The following is an 11291-nucleotide window of genomic DNA, read 5'->3' as shown; positions in this document are numbered from 1 at the left end:
GCAGGAAATGTAAATCTGATCATCAGACAAGCTTTGAAGCATCTGTATTCAATTAATGAAAGAGCAGACACCTGCAGGGAAAGCTCATTTATTTTCCAGGAAGGAAACTTTTCAAAGGAGGCAAGGCAGCCTTCACCATGGGTTTATCTTCTGCTTGTGTCAAGCAAAAGTATTCAGACCTTCCACCCTGGCCCAGCTTACTGAAACAAAAGTGCATGGAAACTGCAACCAGGTGGACAACCCAGGTGGAGAAATACAAATTAACTTTAGACTGCTAAAGGTCCAAAGGATGTTTCTAGAAGCTGGCAAATGATTTACAAAAACTAAACATTTAATCTATAATGAAGTTTTTTCATATTCAGAACTGAGCAATTTGCAGTGAGTTTGATGTGACAGAGGACAAGTTTTTGTCTGAGCATGCCACAGGCAAGACTTACTTCTCAACTCAAAGATGCTTTCCATATTCTTATTTTTAAACTTCAGTGGCAAAGGTTTGTCCATTACTGCAATGATTCATTAGTGAACATGTAGTGAAAAGCGAGTACAGTTTTCAATAGCACCCTGAACTAAAGGGTACATTGGTAGCTGATGGGAGAACCAAAAAAACCAGAGGAAACCTACTTAGAATCCATAATGCATGGAAGTTAGAGCTTCACTTCTACAAAAAACTGAACTGAAGAGGGTGGAAGGGAGGCTAGGGAATGAGCTCGATGTGTTTCTAGAATTACAGTGGTGCTGCCAACTAGTGCATTAAAGCATCACCAGCTGATTCAGAGAATTAAGTTTGGAAGTACAGTACTTTACACTGCAAACTAAACCTCATGGGATGCCTGGATACCCACTTGCCCCAGCAATTACCTTGTTGTCAGATTTTGTGTCCTGCGTCCTGTTATCCAGTAACAGTTTCTGTCGAGCTAAATGTCCTCTGAAAGCTGCCTGAAGTGTAACAACTGCCTAGGGAGGAAAGAAAGAAGTGGACATCAACTCCTTTGAATGATGGCAACTATAAATCAAGAGTCCAGAGGGAAGAGGTGTCCAGGGAAAAGAGCTTTTCCCTGTGCAATGAAAACTCCTTGATGTCTTGACATTTTCTTATGTTTAAGGGGTACACACACGTCCCCATCACTTCACAGGTACTCTGCTGCAATCCAGAGAATCCCCAGCCTGTGACAGCCCACAGACACACACCTTCATGGTTTCAAGTCAGTCTGGGAGGTGTTCACATTTGATCTTATCAAAGCAGTTAAGCTCTAGCTGCCAACATGTGCCTGTATTTCACAAACACAGCAACTCACCCCATTCCTATATTAGATTCTGGCCACCCAGCAGGCTCTGTGATGCTCTGGTACAAATGGACATCAAGGCAAGGCTGGCAGATCACTGTGGTGACTATGCTGAACTTAAGTCTTTCCTCTACTCAGAGATTTTACCAGGTTCTCACCAACAAAAAACATCTATATGTAAAACAGTATGTTTGTGTCACATGGTTAGAATTTGTTCTAATTTCTGAAAGGAGGATTTTTAACATTCTGGAAGAAACAAATATAAGATGCTACACTGTGCTATTTGAAAAAACAGTTTTAATCAAAACCTTTGTGCAAAACATTTATTAAGATGTCACGAGTTTAATAGAATCATAGACTGGTTTAGGTTGGAAGAGACCTTAGAGATCATCTAGTTCCAACCCCCACTACACCAGCTTGCTCAAAGCCCCATCCAGTTTAGTCTTGAACACCTCCAGGGATGGAGCACCCACAACTTCCCTGAGCAACCTACTTCAGTGTCTCACTACCCTCACAGTGAAGAAGTTCTTCCTAATTTCTAATCCAAATCAACCCTCTTCCAGTTTGAAGCCACTAACCCATATCCTATCAATACAACTCTTGTAAAAAGTCCCTCCCCAGTTTTCCTGTAGGCCCCCTTCAGATACTGGAAGGCTGCAATCCCATCTCCCCAGAGCCTCCCCTTCTCCAGGCTGAACAACCCCAATCTCCTGCCTGTCAAAGTCAATTTCTTCAGAATGCTCAGAGACATTTCTTCTTGGCAAAGGCTTTAAACTTCCACTTCAAACCTTTCTGAAGACTCATCATAGTGAAAATGAAAGCATTATTAGAATTACCTAATAAAATAAAAACTTTTCTGCTTGTATCAAATTTTGTTGAAAACTTTCAGAAGTGCTCATCTTGCAGAAGGCCCCAAGTACAGAAAATTGGAGACCAAAAGCAGAACACTTTGACATGATGTATCAAACAAAACTAGGGTGTCAGAAAGTAGATCATGAGCCAGCCTGAAGAATAAACATAATCTTTGTACAACAGTTCATATTACAATAAAATCTCTTTAAAAATAAAGTTACTTATTGTGCTTTCATACCAATTAAACCCGTTTTAGTTTTGTTGGGTGTCATAAACACACTCACCTCATCCAAAGCAATTTCTTCTTTCTGAAATGAAATAGGTCTAAGTTAATGCCACAAATATATACAAGTTTTAGCTAACAAAGATTTTCTGAACTTCTCCCAACAGTTAAAACACACAGAAATACCTGTCTCACCCATCCCTGAAAACTCAAACAACAATCTTAACAAAAATCTTTGAAAAATGTGTGGATAGTTCTTTTGTATTTAGCTTCCCAAGAAGCATTTACAAGACTCACCTCACACCATATGTCCTATACATGCAAAAAGCAGTATTATGTTGTTGCCCATCGAATAAAAGTTAACATTTTTTTCTAGAGCATTTTGCCCTAGTTGAGTGTAACTCAATACATGAAATTTCCTGTATTGTTTGGAGGATTTCTGCAAGGGGAATTTGACTTCTCAGCCATACTCCAAGGAAGCAACTGCAGCAGTACTGCTTCAAACCCTCCTGTGCTTCCTTAGTTCTCTGCTCACCTACCCCCTGTTCAGAAACTATCTCACAGCAGAGACAACCAGGTTCTGGAGAGCAAAGGTAAAAGCAGCAGCAGCAGAGTGGACTTGAAAAAAGCAGTGGCAGAGAAGATGGTGGTGGTAATGAACTGCACTGGGAAGCACTGCTGCAATCCCTCGAGCCCAGCACCAGTTACTGTAGATGCTGAAACAAGAGTATGATTCAGAGTGGGATGTCCTCACTGCCCCTCAGTAGGAGAATCTCACCTTATTTTGGTACATCCTCCACTGTCTCTGGATGATTTTGGCTGCTTGTTCCTTCCTGTGATCTTCCTTGCCTTTAACTGTGCAGACTGGTGAAGACTGCAAAGCAGAATCTTTAACTTAGCACACTAAAAACACAAGCTGGAGTTCTGTGAGGGAAACAGGTTACAAATGACTCAGAAAATCAGCACCAGAGTTGTTAAATGTTCTTCCTGCCTGAAAGGGTGGAAGTTAAAGTAGAAACTCTTAGTTCTGAATACTGCTCACATTCAGACTCATCATCTAGAGGACTGTTACAGTAAGCACATTCCTGTCCCCAGTGTAGCTGTTAGCAGAGCATGGGAATGGGAAGGTTTTCATCCACACACTCCTATTTTTCTATGCATTGCTAAAGCAATAGGAGCTCCAACTTTGATCCCACTGCTTTGTTGATTGGAAATGGTTTGCATGTTATCGACAGATTGAGAACAAATGTCAGGATAATTAATTCTGCAATTCTTCCCCAGGAAAGACTAGTATTAATTAACTAGGGAGCTCTCTCATGTCTCATCCTGGCAACTGTGACCCTATAATCATCTATTTAAGCTTTGATGAGTTGGCCATTATATGACACTGACAGAGAGCTTGTGTAAACTGGCATAACTCCACTCTTCTGTCTTGTAGAAGTCAGAGGAAAAGGAAAGAAGCCAAGAACAAAACAAGATTTTGTTCCAGTTATTTCTCTGAGGTGTGGCTGCATATTCCACCTCTCACCATCTGACCCTTTTGATCCCTACTTATCCCATACTAATTGTCATACCTCACTTGCCAAACCAAAGTTAACTGCAATTTTGAAAGACTAATTTAATTTGTTGGTATAAAACTCTTAAGCAGAGAAAAAAAGAGATTTTATAGACTCTGAAAAAAGCCTTCTTGATTCTGTGAAAAGGATTTATTTATAAACTAAAATGGCTGAGTTACAGGCTTAAGTTTAGCAAATGGATCATGTTATATTAAAAATGACAACCTACTATTAAAATGAGAAATTGGTAGGAACTTAGTGATAATTACAAATAATGGGAATATTTCAATAAATGGCTGGTTACTTGCCAAGTATATATATAGCCTGCATAGAAAAAAAGGAGCTGTTTGTTGGCTGTTTTTAAAGACTCAAATTATTTGGCATTCAAAACATCATCTAGCATCCATCAGCCTATAACACACAAAAGAATCCAAAGAATTGTACAATATATCAAAACTCAGCACTTTCTTAGGCTAATGAACATTTTTATATTTTTTACTACCTGTATTTCAGAGGCTATTTATAAATACAAATTATCAAAATCTCCAGTAATAATTTTCAACTGATTTTTAGTGAAAGGAGATGAATATGACCACACTGCAGCTGAAAACATGTCTGTCAGTGCCTGTTCACCTCCACTGGCCAGTTACAACAACATTTGGCAGAGGGACAGAAGACTGTGAAGACATCAAGTTCAGTCATATTTCACAAAAAAACCCCAACTGATTACATAGCCCTATTTCAAACTGCCCAGGATTAACAGATGCATCCATCTATTTATTAGCTACCAGAAAATCCAGAAAGAAGAGGTTATGGATACCTCAACTCTAGAAAAACTTCAGTTCAAAGGAGATCCAGGTTATTTCATTGTATTGATATCTTCCCTAATTCTTTACTCAGATATGATGTCCCATCAGCAGTGGAATTAAAAGCCCCTCAGTTTTCAGGATGATTAGTGCTCTGCATCCTGCAAGCCTTCCCATGGAAATGTACCCTGCTTCCATCCAGAAGGGTGAATGGCTATTTTCTGACTGGATGGTGTATGTGCCCTAACCTGACCAGTATAGAAATCACTACTGAAAATTATTTTGGCTTTTGCCAGTGAGCTGCTATTTATCTAAGGATAAAATTGGACTGAAATTAGCTAATAGGTTTAGATGTTATAAGAAGATGCATGCAAAACCACAAATGCCTTTTTTTCTTTTTAAAGGCAAAACCCCCAAGCACTTAGAAGTGTGAATTTTTTGCAACATTCTGCTGAGTAAGAAAAATAAGGTTGAGGCAGATAGTCACTAAGAAAACAGTGCCAAAAAAAACCCCAAGTTGCAGTGGTAATTACTGAAACAACTTATCAACAAATGCTGGGAATTAACCATCATTCAGAATCTCTATGACAAGATTTAATGCCTCTCTGAAAAAGACAACTAACAGCTATTTAGACTATCAATCAGCTCAATTTGCAACATATTAGATGCAAGGGAAAAAAATAAATCTCCAAACAACAAGATGTGTCTGTACCTTATTAAGCTTTTCCATTGTATCTTCTGCCATTTGTCTCTTCTCTTCCTCCAGTTTTGATTCTAGCTTCCCTACTTTCTGTGTCAGGTTCTGTATCTCTTCACTATGGTTGGAAAAGCAAAGATATTTATAGCTAGAAATTTTCTGTTGTACTGCTTTGAAAATACTGAACCTATCTCAAAACACTGGGTTACTTAGGGCTTTTTTAAAGGCTAAAAAGTGGGAAACTGCTCAGGATAACATAATATGTATTCTCCTAGTAACAGAGATGTAACATCAATTCTCAAGTTGTGATGGTGCAGCCTTGTGTTAAAATTAAAAAGTCCCAAGTTTACAGTGGTACCCTTGATAGTACTAAGGTGGCATCTAGATCTACTACAGTTTCATATTTGTCAAAGTCTTTTCTTACAAAGCAATAATGAAATCACTTTTTTTTTGCCACGCTTCCACAGGATTATAGTCAACAGTTACATAGAATACATGAAGTAAATGGAAGGACATATTTGCAATGGTCTAGAAGCATAGGCTAAGGTAAAGTCACTACAGTTTTTAATTAGAAAGACAAAACGTCCGAGCCCAAAAGGCACCTTTCTTTTTCCATTTATCTTATTAATTTTTATTATAACTTAATTCTTATTTTTACTATACTACTTAGTCTTTCACTTCCTCTAAAACCACTCTATAGAATTCTTCCCCTAGTAACTTACTCCACACCTTGGGAAACAGTTCTGCTTACATGAATTCCCAGCTTACTGCAGTCCATATGAACTCCTATGGATTTTGAGCCTCTTCAAAAGAGAATTATACTTTAACAGACTTCTTGTTCTGAAAGGATCTACTAATATAAAATATGATACCTGAAAGTCTGCTCTTCTGTACTCTTTTCTTCCACTTTATTCTGCCACTTCTGCAGCTCCAGCTCCACTTCAGCCTTAGCCTCAAGTAACTGCTTGATATCTAATCTACAAAGGTATAAGGAAATCCAAGCAATACTTAAGACATTCATGCTTCAAAAAAGCAGGGTTTTTTTTGTTTAAACTTCTAAATAAAAGAGGTTTTTCTCAAACTTGTAAAGTAACTAGATGTTTCTTTTTTCTTTTTAAACAGAATGAAATACAAGCACACATTGTTCAGAAGCAAAAGGCCTCTTTGGACACCCTCACTCTGCATTTTTGTTCTGAGGGGAGTTGCACAGGAGCCTGAGTCTCACGTCAACACCACAGTAGTTGTGTGCACAGCTCTACAGCTCTGTTCCTGACCAGATTCATCTGCCTGCCCTTGTGCACTGACACATCAAACGAGGCCAAGCAAATTACAAATCAATTGTTTACTGGGGAGAAAAGAAGACAGGGTGCATTACGTGTCAGAAAGCAGGTCTGAATTGATAAAGTTGATCAGTTGATCACAATATGTTGATCAAATTGATGAGAACATGTTGAAAAAAACCAAGACTTTTTATAGCAAAATACTTGCAAGAAGTGCTGTATGAAGTGACATACAAACTTTCAAGAAATCCTCTTCAAGCTGGCAAAAATAAAAACCACCTTGAGAAATGTGTTAGAAACAAACAGAAATTATCATTTTCCATCCTCTTGACATTTTTTCTGCAATGCCACCAGGACTAGAGGAAGCTTTTGAAATAAGAGCTGGAAGGACACTCAAAATTCATTTTCTTGCTGAAAACATGAAGGACTTACTACACTGTTTCATAAAGTGATAGGAAATAATTAAATAATTCACACCTACAGAAGAACATCTCAGACAAGAGCAGCACTTACTCTTTATTGAGTAGGAGATTTTGAAGTGCCTTCCTGTCACTCTTCAGTTTCTTCACTAGCCCTTGGAGGTGACGACACTCCTCAACATGGTCTAATTGTTGAGAGTTTGGATGATCCAGGTCTACAGAAGGTGAAGATGACACAGCAAGTAACTGTGATGATTCACTATCTGCTGATGACACCCTGGAGTTCTCCATGGCACATACTTTCTAAACAGGATAAATTTACACAAAAAATGCAAAAGAAAAAAGAAGAAAATTAAGTTTATCACAAAATTATTTCATTTAGGCCATGAGAACAGATCAAGTGGAAGTTAATTCTAAAATATGCCTCTACATGTAACAAGACAGAGAAGAGAAAAAGAGGAAGGGCAGATGATACAGACATTAATTTACATGTACAAGCCAGAATGCACAAGGCTGATACAATGAAGGACTACAAGCTGGTGGTTCTGCATCTTCTGCTCAGTGACAGGAAGGATGGCCACATGCTTACAGTCACTTACCTTTTCTAGTTCTGAAATCCGTCTCACCAGCCTCTGTCTGCTCCACTCACTGTAATCTAAATACAATGCTTTAATCATTAAACTGTGTCAGAGAATCAACACTGTTCTGCTTTTTGAAACTTCTGTCCATATAGAAATACCATCTAAAGACCTCTGAACCTCAACTTTAAATATGCAGCAATGAAAAAATTAGAATGGTCTTAAAATGTGTGACTTCTATACCAATTAGCTCAGAAATTAATATAATCTATTCACATTCACCAGTTTTCAACAACTGAAAAACAGTTTTCCAGTGAAACATTAAAGCTTCAAGTGATTACAGTCAAGAATTCTCAGGGATAATAATAAAGGAAACCCAGGTCTGACTGGAGCAGCATATCCAGAAGTCAGAGGGAGACTCTTGTAAGAAACTCCTCATTCCAACCTTTGCCCCTCCTGAATCTTCACCCTTGCAATAACTCCCCTATTTCTACCATTGCAGGGTATTGCTCTCAAACACATCTTTCAAATGCACCTAAATCCCTTGCCCCATGCTCACCAACTTTCCAACACATACTTTTTGTTTTACTGGAAGGAGGAGAACTGCTCAGGACATGATCCAGATCTTCTTTCAGCCTCCGATTCTCATTCTGCAATTCCTTGATGTTCCTGGATAGTCTCAGGACAGCAGCATTCAGTGCCTTCAGTCGGTTTTGGGTGTCTTTGCCCTCTGTACTTGGAAACAGGGTTGAAACCAGAAAGTTAACTTAAAAGCAGAGAACAAAGAAGCAGAATTAGAGTGGAATATCCTCACTATTCAAGTCAGCTGGCTATTTAACTGTTTCAGCAGCAGAATAAAGATACTTCAAAACTTTGAAATTTAATTTATTACCTTTACTTCCTCCTCAACTCCATTTCATTAACACATGAACAAGGATGCTTGGATGGGTTTTACTTGTCTGGTTTTCTATTTGTTTTGCTAACCAACCTTATAATGCTTTAGGAGCTCTCTGGTTTACAAACACTTATCTTCAGCCAGACTCCTCAAAAAAAACCTGTTCAGCACAGAAAGCTGACCTGTGTGCTCTGAGTTGCTTCCTTTCACTTAAACAGATTGAGATTTGGAGAGAGAGAGAGGACTATACATAGACATAATAACTCTCAAATCCAACACACAAGTGTCTTTTCAGCTAACTGTGAATGCTGCTCTAATCTAAAAGACTCTATTCCTGTGAAAGTGAACCCCAGAGAAATTTCTTTCTCCATTTAAGATACATTTCAATCAATGAGGGATTTGAAACAGATGTGAATAATATAGTTAACATAAACGTGATTGGAATAAAAGACACCAGAAAAGGTGAAGTCTGCTACGTGCAAAAGCTTTGAAATACATTGCAGTGATTTTGCCTTTATATTTTTTCTTAGAAAAGGGGGAAGGAATCTCAGCTTCTAGATGTGCAAAGTTATAAAGTTTGTTCACAAAACAGAATTCTAGTGAGATAAAATACTTGGTTTTTGTTGCTATGAGAAAATTCTTGAAAACTTGCTTCTGGAAATAAATGTCTGAAGTAGCTGTTGGATCTCCTTTTGGACTAATGCCACTGCCAGTGACAACCATGGAACAGTTTGTGAAGAAATCTTACATCTCATCCACTGGAATAGTTACAAGGTAAAGGGGGTGACAGTCTACAATTAGCATATCAGAGTGAAAATATGACACTAAACTTCCTTTTGGAAATGAAAAGGAACTGAAGCCATAAAGCCAAACAAATAAGGCTGTCCAGATATCATGGATAACTACTCACAGAGCTGACCCAGGCAGCAAGAATTAAAAAACAAAAAAAGAAGTCAACAAAACACACAACACCAAAACCAGGAAGAGGCAGAGATGGTAAAACTCACATCTGTGTCACTGAGTGTCATTATTTTAGGCTCATTAAAACCTAAATGAAAGAAATTCAAACTATTTTAAGGACTTAGAGGCTGCCTAGTTTCTAGCTACAACTGGACACTACAGCTTAATATATAAATAATCATATTTCAGCACTAGCACTGCAAAAGAGGAGCTAAATGCCATTCACTTCAGCCAGAAATAATGTAGACAAACATCGTGAAGGAAACACTCCCCTACAACATTATGTGTCAGAGCCCTGACCTTCAACATCACTTATTATTTCAGTGCTCAGCCTCTCAAGTAGAGACTGACAGCCACTTAATGGAGAGAGACTGCCCTGACCACCACTTTTTGAAGCTGTGAATAAATGAGGACAAGGAGGGGAACTGATGACTCATTTTCACCTGTGAATACATTTGGTGTGATGCCTTACAGCCTCGAGAGGCTACTCACTGCATGCCCAAGCCAAAGAGATGGCTTGATTTTTTTGAAAACAATGACAAAACAAATTGCAGTTTGCAATCCTCAGGAGTCAGTGAATTAGGGAAACACAAGTAGTATATACAATGACCCATACAGAGTTCTCATACTTTTCTATCAATCTAAATAATTATACCCCAAATTAAGACACTTGTCTGTACTTAACCTAGGAGGGTAAGCATATTTTGAAGTGGTGTGGTTACAAATTTTCCTATCCCACAAGACTACTACCCTCTTGTCACCTCAAGTAACACTCACACAGATACTTTTAATTTGCTCTCTTACTGGAGCTGGGTTTTGCCTTTGTGCTTTGACTTTCATTTCCTCTTTAGCCCATTTAACCTCACCACCACATAGACACCCACGCACCAGTGACAGGCATTAGCACAAGATTCTGACAGTGTCTGCTAGAGCCACTCATGGATCTCTCACAAAAGCTACCCTGATCTGCACATCTGTCTCTCTGTACCACAGGAAAATAATGTTCACTCCAAAATACCTTCTTTGCAGCATACATCCTAGACCAAGATGCAGAACTGACTCAAGAGTAAAATGCCAAACATCTTGTGAGTTCGTTCCAATCACCAGTGATGTCAGAATAGGTGTGATCACGGGGAAAGAGGGATTTTATTTATCAAAGATATATTTCCAGAGATTTCATGTACTTTTTAAATAGCTCTAGTATTTTTTCCACAGTCACTACATAATCTATCTACAAAAAAAAGTGGCTAAGACATATGCCAAGACTGTGAAGCCAACCAAAGCAGAAATAAAAATCAAATCCAGAAATCTAAATGACAAAACAAACCATTCCCCTGTAGCTGTTTTCCATCAGTTTAAATAGTATATGAGTGATATGTCAAACATATACACAACTATTTGCCTCAGTTGAATGAAACATACTTTTTCCTCATAGTCTCAGATTTTGCCAGGAGGAGCTGGAGACGATGAACCTGTGAAACAGGAAATACAGAGTCCATTGAGGGGCTAGCTGTGGGAGCTGACATCACTAATGCAACACATTCGTCTGTTAGGTGAAAATCAGAACACAACTCTTTGAGTAGTGGCAAAGGCAATGAGCCATCACTGAAAATCAGGCTACTGTTATATTTGCTTTCATCTAGACACTACACTTAGGGATGCACATTAGCTTCTTTATTTCCCCTTTTTGGTTAACACAACCAACTTACTGAAGAAAAAAGGTTTGTTGGTACATATGGTTG

At 38.5% G+C, this 11291-nt stretch overlaps 1 protein-coding gene across 1 annotated transcript in view; it reads right to left on the bottom strand.

Annotated features, from left to right (window-relative positions):
* Window positions 1–11021, bottom strand: part of LOC103780569 (IQ domain-containing protein E-like) — a gene marked incomplete at its 5' end in the record, with an annotated part of 16314 nt that extends 5293 nt beyond the window's left edge. Inside the window, 10 exons of the mRNA XM_008948258.1 lie at window positions 657–658; window positions 843–954; window positions 2420–2443; window positions 3137–3232; window positions 5433–5535; window positions 6290–6394; window positions 7211–7419; window positions 7716–7771; window positions 8272–8429; window positions 10972–11021. Coding sequence (XP_008946506.1) covers window positions 657–658; window positions 843–954; window positions 2420–2443; window positions 3137–3232; window positions 5433–5535; window positions 6290–6394; window positions 7211–7419; window positions 7716–7771; window positions 8272–8429; window positions 10972–11021 — 915 coding nt within the window. The remainder of the gene's footprint in view (window positions 1–656; window positions 659–842; window positions 955–2419; window positions 2444–3136; window positions 3233–5432; window positions 5536–6289; window positions 6395–7210; window positions 7420–7715; window positions 7772–8271; window positions 8430–10971) is intronic.
* Between the last annotated feature and the right edge of the window lie 270 nt (window positions 11022–11291).

This window comes from Merops nubicus, unplaced genomic scaffold (assembly GCF_000691845.1).
Source record: "Merops nubicus isolate BGI_N331 unplaced genomic scaffold, ASM69184v1 scaffold25789, whole genome shotgun sequence".
NCBI lineage: Eukaryota > Metazoa > Chordata > Aves > Coraciiformes > Meropidae > Merops > Merops nubicus.
This window is presented reverse-complemented; position numbering and strand designations above follow the sequence as displayed.